The following is a 17,234-nucleotide window of genomic DNA, read 5'->3' as shown; positions in this document are numbered from 1 at the left end:
GGGGGAAGAGGAGGAGGAGGAGTTTGTAGTTATTTTAAAACCTGACCTTCTGGCAAAAGCCATTTGACATTTGCTTTATTTTTTATTGAGACATTTGTATTAGTTTCCACTTTTGAAACACATATAGCTTGTATATTTCTATATCTTTGCATGTAATTATACTTGGTGAAAACATAATGTAGAAATGTAAGGGGGATGGGGAAGATGAATCAGTTTGTGAACACATTAATTGGAATTCATATTTTTTGTCCCGGTTTCACCCTCTCCTGCTCTGATTCATAGGATAATAAATACAATATTATGTCATGTTACCAAAGGGGATATGCTAATGCTCTAACATGCACTCATAAGGCTTTTGTTTTTCTCTAACAGGTCTTGCATGAAGCGAGGATGGCAGAGATCTACTCTCATCATGTCGGTGCCGCAGACGTCAGCGTCCAAGGGGAACGTCATGATGAAGGAATACGATGGGCAACACTTTGAAACTGAACACATCTTTCGATGGATGACATCACATGTGGCTCAGCGAATCAAAACATTGCGACAGCCTAGCCATTTGGCAGTAGAGTGGTGTCCGGACCAAAACCATCCAGTGAAGATGTTCTTGTTTGCCCACTTGTCTCAGCCTCCGGCGTTCTTCTCCTCACTCTCTGTCAAGTTCACAGGTCGCATTGAGTTTATCTTTGTTGACATACGACAGTGGAATAACTATAGCACTCTGCTGGCGATCGGTGTGAAGAACAGTCCTGCCTATATCCTTATGATGCCTGAAGGAATTTATCAGTATGGTAACAGGTAAACTATGAAAGATATTTGGTTATTGACATTGATAAAAATGGGTGAATTGAAAAAAGATGGTCACATACAATGCATATGGCTGAATAGCATGGCTGTAAAACAGTTAATCCTACCTGTATAGATGGTAGGGCCAAGGATATATGACCTCTCCACAACTCATACCAGCTGTGTGTGATACAAGGGAGGATACAGGATCAAAGAAAAATGTTTAGGAGGACATTTACAAGTAATGCAAACTCTATAATTTGGTTTTCCTATTTTATTGTATCACTTAATGATTAGGGTACATTCAGCAAGCTTTTTGTAGACAATTGCATTTTGTGAGGTTGAAAAGATCTCTGCTGCCAAGTCTGGAACCACATTGTTAAGATGAGATGTACATTATTATTCCAAAATGGGATACATTTTGCGATGTAGATATATATTTCAATTAATGTTGCCCACTTGCAACATTAATTGATATGTTGCCAGTGGGCACGTGGAATATTTTAAAGGAACCATAAAAAGCCGACTGGCTCTTCGAAAAGCCTAAAATATGGTGTTTACTTCCACTACGTTTGTCTAGTTTGTTGCACTTGTTATCTGATCAGTGAGTATTAGAAACCAGGCAATAGTCAGTAGATTGAGTGTGGCATTAGTATTACCTTGTATTACCTTGTATTATGTTCTCATTTAGTTCCATACTTGAATCTCACTTTCATATATTCTCTGTGTACAAATGTCACTGTAATCTGTGCCTTCTCTCCTTCCTGCAGTACAGGAGAGTTCCTGTCCCTGGCTGCCATGGACACCTTCCTGCGTTCTGTCCAGCCGGAGGTCAACGACCTGTTTGTGCTCAGTCTGCTGATGGTTAATCTGTTATCCTGGATGGAGCTTTTCATAACGCAAGTATGATGACAATATATTTTTAAACATCCACGCTTCAATTGCATAAAATGTTTTTTGGGGTTTAATTAATGGATATAAATTGATAAAACGATATATAATACGTTTCAGGGGGCAACAGTGAAAAGGTTTGTTGTTTTGATCAGAACACTTGGAACATATAACTCCTTACTTCTTGTCTCCTGGCTTCCTGTTCTGGTAAGAATTGAATTCAATGCTCAGCCTTTTATATATTTCAAAAGGAGATTAGCATCTCCACAGTGAGCACATTTAATGAAACATATTTAAAGGTACAATTAAAGGGTAATTCCAGAGTAAAATGGATTTGGGATATGTTTTGAATGATAACGAGTTGAAACGTTCGTTTTGGAGCACAAAAAACGCATATAGACGCTTTCTTCAGTTGGCTCTTTTAGCCGATTCTATCAAAACGCTATAAACTTGGAACAATGGTGGCAGTGGTTATGGTAAAAACTAAATCGCTATTTTAAACCACTTAAAAGGCTAAAAGTAGCCAGACACTTCTTTGGTAGTATAATAAGGGTCTTAACATATAGAACGAGGCATTGAGAACTTTGTAAGTGTACAGATTGTTTATTAAAAAGTACATTTTATACACACAATACCATCAGTAGATCACCCGTCGACGCCATTTTGTTTTCAAGATTCGATAGGTAGATTGACGAACACAGAGATTGTGACATCTGTCAGCAACACGCAAGCTCTGTGTTCGCCAATCTACTTATCGAGTCTTAAATCTAAATGGCGTCGACGGGTGATCTACTGATGGTATTGTGTGTATAAAATGTCCTTTTTAATAAACAATCTGTACACTTACAAATTTCTCAATGCCTCGTTTTATATGCTAAGACCCTTATTATACTACTAAAGAAGTGTCTGGCTACTTCTAGCCTTTTAAGTGGTTTAAAATAGCGATTTCGTTTTTACCATAGCCACTGCCCCCTTCGTTCCAAGTTTATAGCGTTTTGATAGAATCAGCTAAAAACAGCTAACTGAAGAAAGCGTCTATATGCGTTTTTTGTGCTCCAAAATGAACGTTTCAACTCGTTATCATACAAAACATATCCCAAATCCATTTTACACCGGAATTACCCTTTAAAGGTCCGCTGTGTGGCTGAGGTACCGACTCATTTTGTCCTCATTCCAGGCTCTACTGCAGTTGCCATGTCTGGATGGTTTCTATCCCTATAGCCTGAAGCTGCTGCGCTACATCGACACCACGTCACTGGCCAGCCTGATCAGAGCCGACTGGATCTTCTACTCCTCCCACCCCGCCCTCTTTCTGTCCACGTACCTCGTTCATGGCCTGCTAGTCGACTATGTGGAGAAGAAGCGCTGTCCTTTAGTGAGTGAAGGGGAAAGCAGTACCAATGTGGAGTGGCTGACCAGTCTGTGGGACTGGTTCGCCTCTTCCCTGCTCCATCCGATGGTCTCACTCCAGCAGGTTCCAGTTGACCAGCTGTCAGATTGGGATGATCCCAACTTTCTGGTTCAACGAATGGCATTCCCTGAGCTTTGGCTGCCCCCTCTTGTGAATGCAGATTATATCAAAGCTTTACCTACTTGGATTTTCAATTCTATCCATCAACAAAGCAGTAAGGAGTTAAGTGCAGAGGAAACTGATTCAGTCACAGTTTGGGAAGAGCAGGAATTTATACCAATAGACGATGTAAGGCAAATTAATATCTCGGAGGAGGGCGGATCAAGTAAATGTCCAAATTCTTTACCAAATCAAATGAGTCGAAACTCAGATGAGAATCATAGTTTGAATAACTTGCAAAATAATTCAAATGATCAAATCAGTAACCTCACTAGCACATGTCAGTGTGGCTGCGATGGTAATTTCACTTGTTGCAGAGAAGGACCATCCGGATCCAGAGGCCATGAGGATGGGCCGGGTACAGTCCTCTGTCCCCAGCAGTGTGACTGGTCCATGTGGCCCCCAGGCACAATTCATTATTTAGAATGTGTGGTTTGTTTGGAGAACTTTTCTTGCAAGGAGTTGCTAATGCATCTGCCTTGTGGACATGCCTTCCATCAGCAGTGCATCGTGGTGTGGTTGATGGGGAGCAGACACTGCTGCCCCGTCTGCCGCTGGCCCAGTTACAAGAAGAAACCTCCCACTCAAACAGCGGTGGCTGAAGACTAAATGGACTTAATTTTGATAGCATTTCCTTAACTTTGATTCTAATGTAGTTTGTCTTCATCTGCTAATGTCTAATCTCTCCTATCTTTATATTCCAGAGTTCTATTGATCAATAAACTTCAATTTAAGCAGTTTGTAGGGAATTCCTACAAACGATACAGCATAAATAATACATCTTATATTGACCCTATAAACCAGTCTTAAGAATTGACTTGAGCGTATGATTAGTATCCGCATCAGCGGGCAAACCATGGACATCTTAACAGGTAATTGGTTTATTGGAAGATGTTAGTATAATAAAACACTCCACATGCGATACATAATGGCTCGGTTTCAATATGTAAAAAAAATTGGGACAAACGAATTGACAATCAAATATACTGAATGCTTTCATGCATTCTTAAGTTGAACAGAGACTTTAAAGCTAGACGAGATGTTCAGCCCATGTTCTTGCGGTTTCCATAACCTCTTCTATGAGAGTCTCTCCAGTCATCCCAGTTCCTGGCTTTAGCCAGGGCCTCCTCATCGTCGTCCTCCACCTGTTTCTCCTTCATCTCATCCTCATGATCTTTACCCTCCACCTCCTCCTCCCTCTGGGGCAGTCCTTGGTCCGGAAGGATCCCCCGTTTCTGGTGCTCTTCATACCATTCGTCTACGCTCATAGTGGGCAGACTGGGGTAACCTGCTCCAAACACCCGGGCCTGTTGGAAAAACAAGTGTGGTTTGCAATTTTCTTTTGGGTAAAAAGAGCCATAAAAAAATGCTTGGACAATGGTCTTACCTGTACAGCATCTTTGGTTAAAACAAAAGGTTTCATAGGTGGCCTTTGTGGATGTTTACACTGTCTGGGTCCTGATGGTAAGTCCATTCTCTTTAAAATCTCCAGCTCCAAGTCAATGCTTTCAATTTCCTCAAGAGCTATGTTGATCCATTTCTTCACCGTGAGAAGATAGAAGTCACGGACAACTTCTTCATCAGCCATCGCACTGTCAACAGCTTTTTTAACTTCTACCAATCTATCTTCTGTCATTTTTTTCTGTCTGTATCTTTCAATCTTGGCTTGTCTCTGCACCGCCATGGCGACGAGGTCCGATGAGTTGGTGGAGGCTGGAGACTAAGAAATTAATAATTAATTATACATCATATGATAGTTATCGCCACTCAATCACATGAATCCTATAATTCAATGATAATGATTTTCATTGGGCAGCCGAACAGTCAAAGTGGAGGGTGTTGCCCCCGAGAGATCATCGGCCCTGGAGGGAACGTCTCCCCTGTGCTCCTCGGTCTGGGAGCCGGCCGACAGCAAGAAAGGTGTAACACTAACCATCTCGTAGTCAGAGGCGGAGTGCCAGAGAATATACGTGCTCCAATAGTGCAAGATAAAAATAAAGCTCATTAATTTGAATGATTTTAGCTTGTGTGTGATTTATCATTGTGTGTCATTATCGAAAATAAGCCTATTTTCCCCGATAATGACAGGCGTTCTATACATTATCCCTTACATATCTTGTTAAAGCACAGCTGTGCTTCGTTGAGCAAAAAAAAATAAAAAATGGTTGATGGTGAATACTTGTGGCCTGGAGTTAAAACGACACACTTTACCGTTTTGTTGAAAATATCGTTATAATATCGCATGTCGCCATTCAATGAAAAAATATCGAGATGAGCTTTGGTCCATATCGCCCAGCACTGAATAAATAACATTGTGGTAATAATGACCGGAAATAATTACCTACAATACGTTCATTCTGCAGAACGTTTTAAACGAAACAAACGATAGCGATAAACCGAGACATTAGGGAAAAGAGCTTGTGGGTTTCCTATGCACCTTGTCCAAATTAATAACAAATAAACGGCAGCGGACATGGTGGACTAAAATGACTATTTACCTTGGTTGTAGATAGATAGTGAACATCTGGGACTAAACTGACTATTTACCTTGGTGGTAAATAGTGTAGGCCTGGGCGATATTGCTGAAAGACATGATATAACTTGATCATATTGATCAATATCGATAACTATTGATAATTGTAATTACCTAAAAAGACTAGGAATTACCATGCTGGATTTAAACACTTCCGTTTAACACTTAATGAACTCCAACTGTTCTTCATGATAAATACTCCCAATATCGATACAATACGGAAAAACACTCAAATATTGTAAATAAGCATTGAACCGTGTTTGTGTAACAAACCCAGCTGCTAGATTGGGTGGTCCAGTTTCTTTTCAATATATTTTGAATATGTTTTATCTTGATATTGATCAAAAGACTATCACAATACGATAATTTATTTTATTGCCCAGGCTTAAGATAGTGAACATCGGGACTAAACTAGCTATTTACCTTGGTTTTACAGTGAACATCTGGACTGTACGGACTATTTACCTTGGTTGTAGATGGTGCACGTCTGGACTGTACGGACTAGTTACCTTGGTTGTAGATGGTGCACATCTGGACTCTTCGTCCGTTTCCAGCTGGGCTTTGGGCAGCTTGAAGTCTGACACATGGTATTCTTTGCATCTTCTAAGAAACGCGTGGAAGTGTTCCCGCGCTGCGGTGACGGTGAGCGCGCGGCGGTCCCGGTCCGTGAGCCGCAGCGTGAGGCCGCCGAGCAGCGCGGGCAGCAGCAGGTACCGCAGGTCGGCCGTCGCCATTTCCTCTAGAAGCTCGTTCCGACTGAACAGTTGAAGCTCAGCCACCATTCGTGTAACATCTTCCAATGCCGTTATCCCCCGTTTAATTTTAACTTGGATGTGGTTTGATCCAATCGGCTCATTTGTGGTGTCTACTTCTTCAAATATTTGCCATCCACGATTTAATAAATCTGACAACTTGTTCGGTTTAGCGTCGCTATCCTCATCCGTTTGGTGGATGCTGCCAGAGTCAGCCATCTTGCCTTCCATCCAGGTTCAGATAGTCTCGCGATACTTTGGACCAACGTAACGTCTCTCTTCTTCCTGGTGAAAGTCCGACATATAACGACAGAAGTCAGTGGACGGCTGCCATCTACCGTCAATCTCTAGAATAAATAAAAAAAGGTTGGTTGTACCCTTTGTATTTCAGTAGATCTACTCAAGATAACCTAAACGTTTTTCATCCTTCATCCTTTTTAAAAAAAATCAAATTAAGTGAGTATGGTAGATTCTTAAAGGCACCCAGTGCAACTTTATGTAAACATTCAATGAAAAATAAACATTCAATTTCTAGTCTTTTTTACACGTAGTAAGTTTCAATAACTCCATACCATTACATATCGACATTCAAGGAGCAAAGATGAGACGTCGTTGTGTGGTGAGAACTGATAGAAAATCGTAAACAACAACAATCGCCGGTGGGGAGAAGCCATTTTTCCATTGACTGGAAGCCTGCTTTATTTATTGTAGGTTACAAAAAATAAAGAAAATGGCGGCATTGTTGTTGTTATCTATTTTGTATCAGTTCTCACCACACAACGACGTCTCATCTTTGCTGCTTAAATGTCGTTATGTAATGGTATGGAGTTATTGAAACTTACTACGTGTAAAAAAGACTAGAAATTGAATGTTTATTTTTAAGCCTCGAAAGTTGCACTGGGTGCCTTTTAATGTAGAAAACCAGTGTACCATTGTAGCCCGGGGAGCAGAAGTCCCTATAATATTCACACCTCCCTCTGTTGCTAAAGGTTTCTACTGTCCAGTAGACACTTTGAACTGTAATGTGTTTCTGTTACGACTCCATTGCTGTCGTACCCATTTGATCTAATCTATATGTTTGCTTGCGTATGTATCGGATTGTGACAACTGTTATTTCACCGCAAATGAATTGTCGATATGAAATGCATCGAATTCCATTTTCTGTTAACCTCTTCCGGCTTCCGTCCTTTCCGTTCGAACTCACAACTTTAAGGTAATGTAACTTTAAGGTAGTTTGCTGTCGTTCAAAGCAGAAGACAACTTCATCACAGTTTTGTGAGGTACTTAATCACAGGCACGTTATCACATGTAACCCTACATGCAAACTATTGGCGTTAACATTTTGTGAATTAACTGGAAATAACTGGTTAACCATCGGGGCCTGCCCGTAATTCCGACACCTCATTGTTCCGACGTCTCAATGGTCCGAAATATTTTCCATTAGATCGACATGCCACTATGCCGACGGTTCAATGTTCCGAAAACGGAACCCATTGGTCCGAATGTCCGTTTGTCCGACTTTTCAAAAAGGAGGCGCATTAGGCCGACGGTTCAATATGCCGAATAGGCCTAAAGAGTTTTATACCTCGCTCTCTCACTCTCTCCAAAATACAACATAGGCCTATCACGTTCCAATGAATATTGGAGAGCAAAGTGACAACGCTTCACTTCATTTCGACAGGGTGTTTCAGCCCCATGGACAGAGAGCGTAGGTGTAATTCTCAACACGGGCACACACACACACACACACACACACACACACACACACACACACACACACACACACACACACACACACACACACACACACCGGGAAAAGTATTAGTCATTTTATAACGTGCGCTTCATAAATTCACCTCTTGTGACCGTTCAAGCCCACACCAACAGTTTGGCTTGGTGAAGATCACTGCTGGAACTTATGCCGCTTTTCCACCGCACATGTAGCTCGACTCGACACGACTCGACACGACACGACTCGACACGGTAGCAGCACGGGTGCTTTTCCACCGCAAATAGTACCTCCTGGACGTGGGCGGGGTCGGCTGCGCGAAAGGGCCGTGACGTATTTGTGTACGCGACGCAAACAACACATACGCAACCCACACATGGACAGAACCCACATAACAACAATGGAGGACATCGATCGCATTACTATTATTAGCTGGCATGTTGAAGAAGTTGGAGAAGTGGAACATGTTGGCTGCGGCGCTGCTATGGATGTTACCAGCATGGTTGCCATGTCGCTCTCGTGACTTCGTCACACTCTCTGGCCAATCAGTCGCCGGCCGTCTGCCGACGTCACCTTTTAGCATCGGCTCAGCTCGCTTGGAACCTAGAGCGAGTAGGTACTAGAAAAAGCAGCCACTTCAGGTACCAGATACCATGGTACCGCGGTGGAAACGCAAAAAATGCGAGCTGAGTCGAGTCGTGTCGAGTCGTGTCGAGCTGGTACCATGCAGTGGAAAAGCGGCATTAGCCTATCGTCTTTTATTTTTGGTTTCATAATCACACATGTGGAATTGCGCCTTTGCCTATTCGGCGTATTGAACCGTCGGCCTTATTCGCCTCCTTTTTGAATAGTCGGACAAACGGACCTTCGGACCAATGGGTTCTGTTTTCGGAACATTGAACCGTCGGCATAGTGGCACGTCGATCTAATGGGAAATATTTCGGACCATTGAGACGTCGGAACAATGAGGCGTCGGAATTACGGCATGGCACCTAACCATCATTGTGTCATCTTGGGTCGTTTTGCTGGAAATATATTCGTTTAATTGTCCAGTTAACCAGTTTGAGGATGCAAGGACGCAAACGTCCAACGTGTTTTTGCCTGCAGCTCCCGAACTCAGGCTAGCTGTTACTGTTGTTTGTAGTAGGCCTACTGTAGTTACTGTTACTGTATTTAGTAGTACTGAAGTCACTGTTATTGTAGTTATTAGTACTGTAGTTACTGTTACTCGGTACTGTTACTGTAGTTAGTAGAACTGTAGTTACTGTTACTGTAGTTAGTAGTACTGTAGTTACTGTTACTCTACTAATACTATGGGGGTTTCCAACTCGGTGGCTCTATTCTCAAAGTTGATGGATGGTTCAGTTTATTTTCCTCAAGCCTAAGCTGGGGCTACTGCATCGTCAAGTCCAGTCAGTAATCATTGAGCTCAAGGAATGGAGCAGTATGGTATCGAGACCGATTGATGTAGACTTTTGATGATCTGGATCAATCAACCTTCATAATAACCCGCTTCACGTTTACAGACATGGTTGGGGGCAATAAACCCATTTGTTGCCGACGACAGCGACTATACTGCTGTAGTCAAAAGTAATAAACTACTGTGGTCACAGGTGACTACATTGCTGTAGTCAACACTAATAAACTGTGTTGGTCACAGAGGTGACTACACTGCTGTAGTCAACAGTGATAAACTACTGTGGTCACAGAGGTGACTATACTACTGTAGTCAACATTAATAAACTACTGTGGTCACAGAGGTGACTACACTGCTGTAGTCAACAGTCATAAACTACTGTGGTCACAGAAGTGATCACACAATACACCATACAGTGACAATAAACACGGAAAAGGGGTTTGGGAGCAAATTAACGGAAGGTCTTCCCGATCTGGGCAAGAATGATTGCCCAGTTTGCCCAGATTGCCCCAGCGTTAAAGGGTAATGTTTTTCGGTGTGCACACCTTTTCCTTCAGAATGTAGCACCATAGGAGAAGATGAGTGGGATCCCCCACTCAGTCTCTGTTTTAACTGACAATTTTTGACTGAATTGATATGTTCAGTTACTGCTCATTGCACTGAATTGCTCATCCATTTTGATTTGTTGATTGATTTGATTACTTCTAAATGTTGACATTTATGTTTCTTTCATAATATAGATTCTAGTTGGTTGCCCATGGCTGTCAGTCGATTGGACGTCCTTTACAGACGGCTTCTACTCACCAAGCTCTTCATACAGGGCTGGGGAAAACCTGAAGATTTTAAGAGGTACATTAAAGAGGAAGATAGAAAGAATATGCATGTTTGTTGTGTAGTAGGTGCTAGGGATGGGCCGATAGTCGATTCTATCGACTATCGACAATAGATGGATTCGATCGTCGATCGTCTCAAGTAGCCGATAAAAAGGCGATAATTATATTTTAATAATTAATTAATTATTATTGTTTTTTTATTATTATTTTTTTAAAAGCGCTGTGGTAGCTATTTTTTCAACTTAAAAAGCCCCGCAAATTGAAATTAACTGGCACCGGTGGAAAACATACTATGTAGCGCTGACCTGCCGTATTCACTCACTGCTGCGAGAGGAGAGGGGAGGGGAGGGGCTCGAAACCTACCGGTCTGCTCGCACGGCGAAATGACATCACACCCCGCTGCACCATTTCCGGGTCACAGCTGTGGTACATGAGCTGTGTTCGAAATCGTTCCCTATTCACTCACTCACTATTCCCTATAGTGTTCATGATATAGTGCACTACATAGGGAACGAACAAACGAGAATTCGGACACTACGCTGAACATTTCTAAACGTCATTTGCGTCAGTAAATGCGCCGGGTATTTGTGTGACGCAGACAGATGCGCCCAGATCATGTAAACAAACCGGGCACTCTCGAGGAAAGCTGGAGGTTGTATTGATGTTGAATGTTACATTTCCTTGAACAAGGTTTTTCTTATTAATTTTGAATGTTTAATTTTCTTGTTAAATCCCAAATAAATTGTTGATATTTCTAAACGAAAGCCGGAGACTCCATCATTAAATGTATTCGTTTTCGCCACTTGCGGTTATTGAGCTGCTTCTTCTCCTCCGGAAAAACACGACCGCATTGCATTGTGGTATATGGGAGTAACACGTAGGGAACATCATATGTACACTCACATTTTGGGTATTTTAATTGCACTATAGGGCATGAAATTAACCAGTGAGAATTCAAACAACACTACAAAATAGGGCCCGACCGATTTATCGGCCTGCCGATTTAATCGGCCGATTATAGCCTTTTTGAAAATAATCGGCATCGGCCAAAAAGACGCAGATTACAACAGATTATTATTATTATTATTATTTTTTAATAAATGTTATTGCGCTTAGTATCCTGCAGATTGCGCTCCTACTCGCCTTGCTAACTAACAACTTTAGCTGGAGTAAAAAAGAGGAGATTGAATTTTACCGTACAACATGAAAGCACGCTCGCTCAGGCAGCTGCGCGCTCACCTCACCAATGTACACAATACGCGTTGTTTGAGCATGTTGTGCCTGTTTTTCTTTAGGTCCCAGGCCATGTTAATTTGTTATACTGTAGACTCTAACGGTGAGACCATACTGCTCAGCACGCACGTGTTAGTCACTGCTCACGAGCGCAGCACATTGGGAGTTAGTTATTTATTTTACATTTTACATTGCACTCATTTTTGACTGTAAATGTATTCTAAAACACTCAAAGGTTCTGCATTCAATTCACATATTCATCAAAAGTGTTTAAAGTATATTTAAGGTATTTAAGTTTTTTTTTTTTTTTTGGTTTTTTTTAGCCGATTAAATCGTAATCGTAATTTTTCTCTGAAAATAATCTGCATCGGCATCGGCACTCAAAAATCAATATCGGTCGGGCCCTACTACAAAATAGCGAGCACCCTATATAGTGCTCGGCTATATCCGTGATAGGGAACGATTTCGAACACAGCTACGAGCTGTGTGTCATCAGCGTGTGTCATTATGACAGCGCCGCCGGCGCCGACGCATCGAAACTTAAATCAGCGGAGGCTCACGGCTCACGCTGGTTCAAGGGGAAGACCATCGTATTAGTTTTTAAGAAAAATTTCGAAAAATAAAAACGCGATTCTTTTTCAAAGTGATAAATTATTATAAATAATTAATATTATACAATTATTATAAAGTTGCCCCCCCCGATAGTATCGACTATCGGCGATCGCTAGGGGGCGCTATCGGACGATGGAAGCTTGTAGACGATTGTGCATGGATGTATATATATAACTTATAACATGCAAAATAACTTTATTCTGAATTTTATAAGCTACTTGGGTAAGGTTTCTGACCTTCTACATATCGTCCATTACTGTGCTGGTAAATTAGGCATTATGATAATTTCATTATGTCTGAATTATACCATGACAATAATTTTGAATGGCTTAAATCAAGTGAAGGAATTTGAAGGGACTTTAAATGGAGAACACAATTAGGGATGTAATGGTTTGAAAATGTAACCTCACGGTTATTGAGACCAAAATTATCCCAGTTTTCGGTATAATGTCGGTATTTTTAAATACCCAAAATATGCCCATACTTCAGACTTAGTCCTCTTAGAAGGTAGGGATGGGCAACGATCGTCGAATATCGAAGTCACGTAGAATATCGAATAATGAATATGACTATCGTTATTTATTACACGGGTCTTCTCAATGCCGTGGAACGCTCTGTTCACTTGCATGGGCTCTTTACAACTTCCGGCGGTGAATTATATTTGATAATTATATTTATATTTATAAATTATATTTGATAATTCACCGTTGCTAAGTATAATTGACCACTGTCAAGGAAAACAAAGGACTTTTTCCCTCGAATGACATCTTTGGTATTTCCCTCGAATGACGTCTTTGGTATTTCCCTCGAATGACGTCTTTAGTATCACTCCGCAAGTAGTCCGCTAACTTGTCAACCCCAGTGTCTTCGGTTACTATGCGAAGTCAACGTCTTTGGCAGACTATTTCTCTGCTGATCAACACTACGAATGCTGGTAACAAATAAATTGTTAAAAGACACACCGTGTGAAGGAATTATTTTGACGTGGCTAGTTCACCGTCATGCAGGCTGTGTTCAGTAAAATAAATAAATAAATACCGATCTGTTTTTGGCGCATGTAGGCCTATCTGCCTAAGCCCACGTTGAAATAATTTTGATGTTGAATGATGATGGCGCAGTTGGTGAAATAAACAGATTGATTTCATACAAATCATAAAAGCCTCTCCCTGTGTCATTGTGTGTGCGTTAGGGATGAGTCGGTTGCAACCGATTCGTTCACAACGAACGAATCCCGAAGGTGAACGACAAGAGAACTGGTTCTTTGATTCTTTTTTTTTTAACATAAAACAAAAATATGGTCACGTAAATAAAATATACAAACGAACAGAGCTTCGTCTCCCCGTGACCTTATATTGATTGAGTCTACAACGTTCTCAAAGATTCAGCCAATGAGAGGTAGCAATGGTGTTGCCATGGCACCTGGGTAAACAAATGACAAGGTGGTACCGTCGAATTTGCGCGCTTTCTCTGTCTAACGTATCTTGGGTCATGCCATTCGATGTGGGGCCACTCGTATATCCCCCTACATTTCCGAAAATAGACTTGACCTCCATCTGTTTATTGGATAAAGGCATTTCCCAATCCCCATAGTCTACTCTTACTACATACAGTTAATTTAATCACACTATTTAACTATGACAACTAATTTTGTCGCAAGGGAAACATAGTAATCTACCTCGTTCACACCTGTCATTGTACATCTTGTATTGGAAAACTTTGAATTAAAACTTAACTACTGAGCGAATTCTCCTGTTCTCTCCTATGAACGAGTCGGACAACTACATGTATCAAACATGAAGCAAAGTGCTTCGCCTATCTTAAATAATTTATAAACGTTATATTTCATGTCTAGGAAAAATATAATCATTTAGAATGAATAGAGGTAACTCAGTACAAGAGCACACTTTATTGGCAAAAAACATTCAAAACAAAGTTACACTGTAATTAAATACTGCGTGAGAAATGCTAAGCGAATTATATACAATTATCTATTAACGAACTAAACGAATAATACTAAAAACAATACAATTGAAAATAATTAAAATTATAATTAGGCCATTCTAACACTCAAACCAATAATAAGGAACAAAGTTAAAAACTATTTACATGCCATGGATAAACTAAAGTACAAGTGCTAATGTAAAATGACAGTGTCAAGAAATCAAACACATTTAAATGTCAAGGTTTCTGGCCAGAAACGCCAACATGTTCACTTTTTCTGGATTTAACAAACTGCGGAGTGGGGTAGCAACACTACCGGCATTGCTGAACACACGTTCAGATGGAGCGCTGGTAGCACAAATACATAAATATTTAAGTGCAAGCCTGGCCATGAGCGGAAACCCTCCCTGGTTATTTTTCCACCCAGTTAGAGCGTTTTCTTCACCATCAACAGTGGCGGTTGTAGCTGGTCTTTTCCCAAGAAGGCTGCCAAGCAAGCTTTTCTTCTTCTTGGGCACGGTGCCAGCACCGGATTCCTCTTCCTCTCTCACTTGTGCAGGACCGTGTTCCAATATCCATACTATCCGTACTTACTAGCCTAAGTTTGAGTACGTAGGAAGTTCCGATTCAGATCGAGCGAAAATAAGTGTACTGAAAGGACCCGGATAGTGTACTCAAAACGGTCAAATCGCGAAGTGTGTGGCGATCAGTGTTGGTCAAGTTACTTGGAAAAAGTAATTAGTTACTGATTACTGATTACTTATCCAAGAAAGTAATCCAGTTACTTTACTGATTACTTATTTTCAAAAGTAATTAGTTACTTTACTTATTACTTTACTAAGTTACTTTTCAAAAACACACTAGCTATACACAACCTGAATACGCTTTTTTAAAACTTGTTTTTATCAGTCTCAATCTTTTTAACTATGCACATTGCAAACAAAAAAAATAATTAAATGCAACAGTCTCATTTAAAGAAAATCGTTTTGGTGTGTATACACACCTTCATTCGAATAGATGTAAATAAAATACAGCCATAAAATAATTCAAACCAAAGTCTCTATTAACATTTACATCTTTTAACAGTTGCAGTGCAGAGAGGAGTAATGCGTTCACCAAAACAGAAAATGCTGTTGCATGCCACATTTAGGCTGTTCTAATGTCAAATAAGAGTATGTGTTTGAACTGTGTGTGTGTGGAAGGATGTGTTTCATAGATAAATACATAGATATTAGAGCCCGACCGATATATCGGCAGGCCGATATTATCGGCCGATATTAGGCATTTTTCAAACTATTCGGTATCGGCATTATAATGGCCGATAAATGAATATTAAAAAAGAAGTTTGTCCAGCAGAGGGCGCTCTAACGCCCCAAACCCGCTGATTCAGGCAGAGTGAATGACGGAGATCGACGGAGATCATCGGTGTTGCTCATAGCTGTGTTCGAAATCATTCCCTATCACGGATATAGTGCACTATATAGGGTGCTCGCCATTTTGCAGTGGTGTTCGAATTCTCAGTGGTTAATTTCATGCACTAAAATTTGAGTGTACATACGATGTTCCCTACTTGTTTCTCCGTATACCACAATGCAATGCGGTAGTGTTCTTCCGGAGGAGAAGAAGAAGCTGAATAACTGCGAAAACTAATACATTTAATGATGGAGTCTCCGGCTTTCGTTTAGAGATGTCAACAATTTAATTGGGAGTTAACATAGAAAATGTAATATTCGAAATTAATAAAAAAAACTTGATCAAGGAAATGTTGCATTCAACATCAATACAAGCTCCAGCTTTCCTCGGGATTGCCCGGTTTGTTTACATGATGTGGGAGCATCTGTCTGCGTCACACAAATACCCGGCGCATTTACTGACGCAAATGACGCTTAGAAATGTTCAGCGTAGTGTCCGAATTCTCGTTTGTTCGTTCCCTATATAGTGCACTATATCATAAACACTATATAGGGAATAGTGAGGGAGTGAATAGGGAATGATTTCCAACACAGCTCATGTGTGCAAGTGTGTTCATGGTAAGTTGGCAACTGTCACAAGACATACATTGCTTGAATAACAATTAAAAGAACATCCCCATCAATTCTCTAAAGTCGATAAGCATGACTTAATTCATGACTACCATGTCCAGTTTTGCTGTTGTTACGTGTTAGTTGAGAGTGAAAAGGATTTAAAGGATAACTACAAATAACCAATGTTAGGGAAATCTGTTTGTTTTGTTGCGCGTTTCTGGATTATTTATTTTTATATATATATCGGCCGATATATCGGCATATCGGATTTTTTAATCACAAAATATTCGTATCGGTATCGGCCTTAAAAATCCTATATCGGTCGGGCTCTAATAGATATTATATATAGTTATATGCTACACGTGAACCTCCTAAAATGGCGCAATTTGATTGGTTCGCTATCTCGGGATATTGTGCAATATCCCATGAATGACATCTAAAACTCTATATTGTTTTCATCGCAAAATGTCAGCTGATAACAAGAAATAAACCTTCGGCCTCGCCGGCTATTCCCCACTATTCACTTCGCCTTTGGCGAATAACTGTTGACTAATAGCCTAGATAGATAAATAGCCTAGTCAAGTCTTTATTAATACCAAACTACACGTCGGGAATTCATTTAGGACGGTGATTCGGCTCACACAGTATAACCTACAAGACCACACATAACAAGGGAGACAACAAGTCTGACTGGACATACACAGGGCCCTATTTTAACGGTCTGAAACGCAAGTGGGAAGCACAAAGCGCAAGTAGCTTTGTGGGCGGTTCTACGGCGCTATCGCTATTTTACAGGCGGATAAATGACACTTGCGTCGCGGCGCAAGTGTCAAAAGGGTTGGTCTGAAGCAGCCTAGTTACCCGTAGGTGTGGTTTGGGCGTAACGTCCAACAAACCAATGAGAGTGCCAGCTCCC

General features: G+C 40.8%; 3 protein-coding genes across 8 annotated transcripts in view; 2 read left to right on the top strand and 1 right to left on the bottom strand.

The window, feature by feature from the left end:
• Window positions 1-3,982, top strand: part of rnf103 (ring finger protein 103) — a 47,119-nt gene extending 43,137 nt beyond the window's left edge. The window contains exons 4-7 of the mRNA XM_060063455.1: window positions 373-795; window positions 1,554-1,686; window positions 1,795-1,881; window positions 2,852-3,982. Of these exons, the coding sequence (XP_059919438.1) occupies window positions 373-795; window positions 1,554-1,686; window positions 1,795-1,881; window positions 2,852-3,853 (1,645 nt within the window). The 3' untranslated portion in view covers window positions 3,854-3,982. The remainder of the gene's footprint in view (window positions 1-372; window positions 796-1,553; window positions 1,687-1,794; window positions 1,882-2,851) is intronic.
• A 127-nt stretch (window positions 3,983-4,109) lies between these two features.
• igbp1 (immunoglobulin (CD79A) binding protein 1) lies at window positions 4,110-6,802 on the bottom strand. The gene is made up of 3 exons (XM_060063502.1): window positions 6,287-6,802; window positions 4,632-4,964; window positions 4,110-4,551 (listed from the first exon to the last, which is right to left on the bottom strand). The coding sequence occupies exons 1-3, from the start codon at window positions 6,758-6,760 to the stop codon at window positions 4,288-4,290; spliced, it is 1,071 nt and encodes a 356-aa protein (XP_059919485.1). The 5' UTR covers window positions 6,761-6,802; the 3' UTR covers window positions 4,110-4,287.
• A 53-nt stretch (window positions 6,803-6,855) lies between these two features.
• Window positions 6,856-17,234, top strand: part of abhd18 (abhydrolase domain containing 18) — a 114,660-nt gene continuing 104,281 nt past the window's right edge. For 2 of the 6 annotated variants that reach the window (XR_009527828.1, XM_060063473.1), the window contains exons 1-2: window positions 7,479-7,809; window positions 10,416-10,524. Coding sequence is in view for 4 of the 6 variants with exons in the window: in XM_060063473.1 (XP_059919456.1) it covers window positions 10,433-10,524 (92 nt within the window). In the remaining 2 variants the exon portion in view is untranslated. Of the gene's footprint in view, window positions 6,986-7,475; window positions 7,810-10,412; window positions 10,525-17,234 lie in introns of those variants that run through there. The other 4 variants (XM_060063475.1, XM_060063476.1, XM_060063474.1 and 1 more) reach the window with 4 other exon arrangements.

This window comes from Gadus macrocephalus, chromosome 10 (genome assembly GCF_031168955.1).
Source record: "Gadus macrocephalus chromosome 10, ASM3116895v1".
NCBI classification, from domain to species: Eukaryota; Metazoa; Chordata; class Actinopteri; order Gadiformes; family Gadidae; genus Gadus; species Gadus macrocephalus.
This window is presented reverse-complemented; position numbering and strand designations above follow the sequence as displayed.

Coding starts and splice junctions, on each gene's coding strand:
- igbp1 (XM_060063502.1), bottom strand. CDS start 6,760: ATGGAAGGCAAGATGGCTGACTCTGGCAGCATCCACCAAACGGATGAG. Junction 4,965..6,286: donor GTGCACCATCTACAACCAAG/GTAACTAGTCCG, acceptor TTAATTTCTTAG/TCTCCAGCCTCCACCAACTC. Junction 4,552..4,631: donor TAACCAAAGATGCTGTACAG/GTAAGACCATTG, acceptor TTTTTCCAACAG/GCCCGGGTGTTTGGAGCAGG.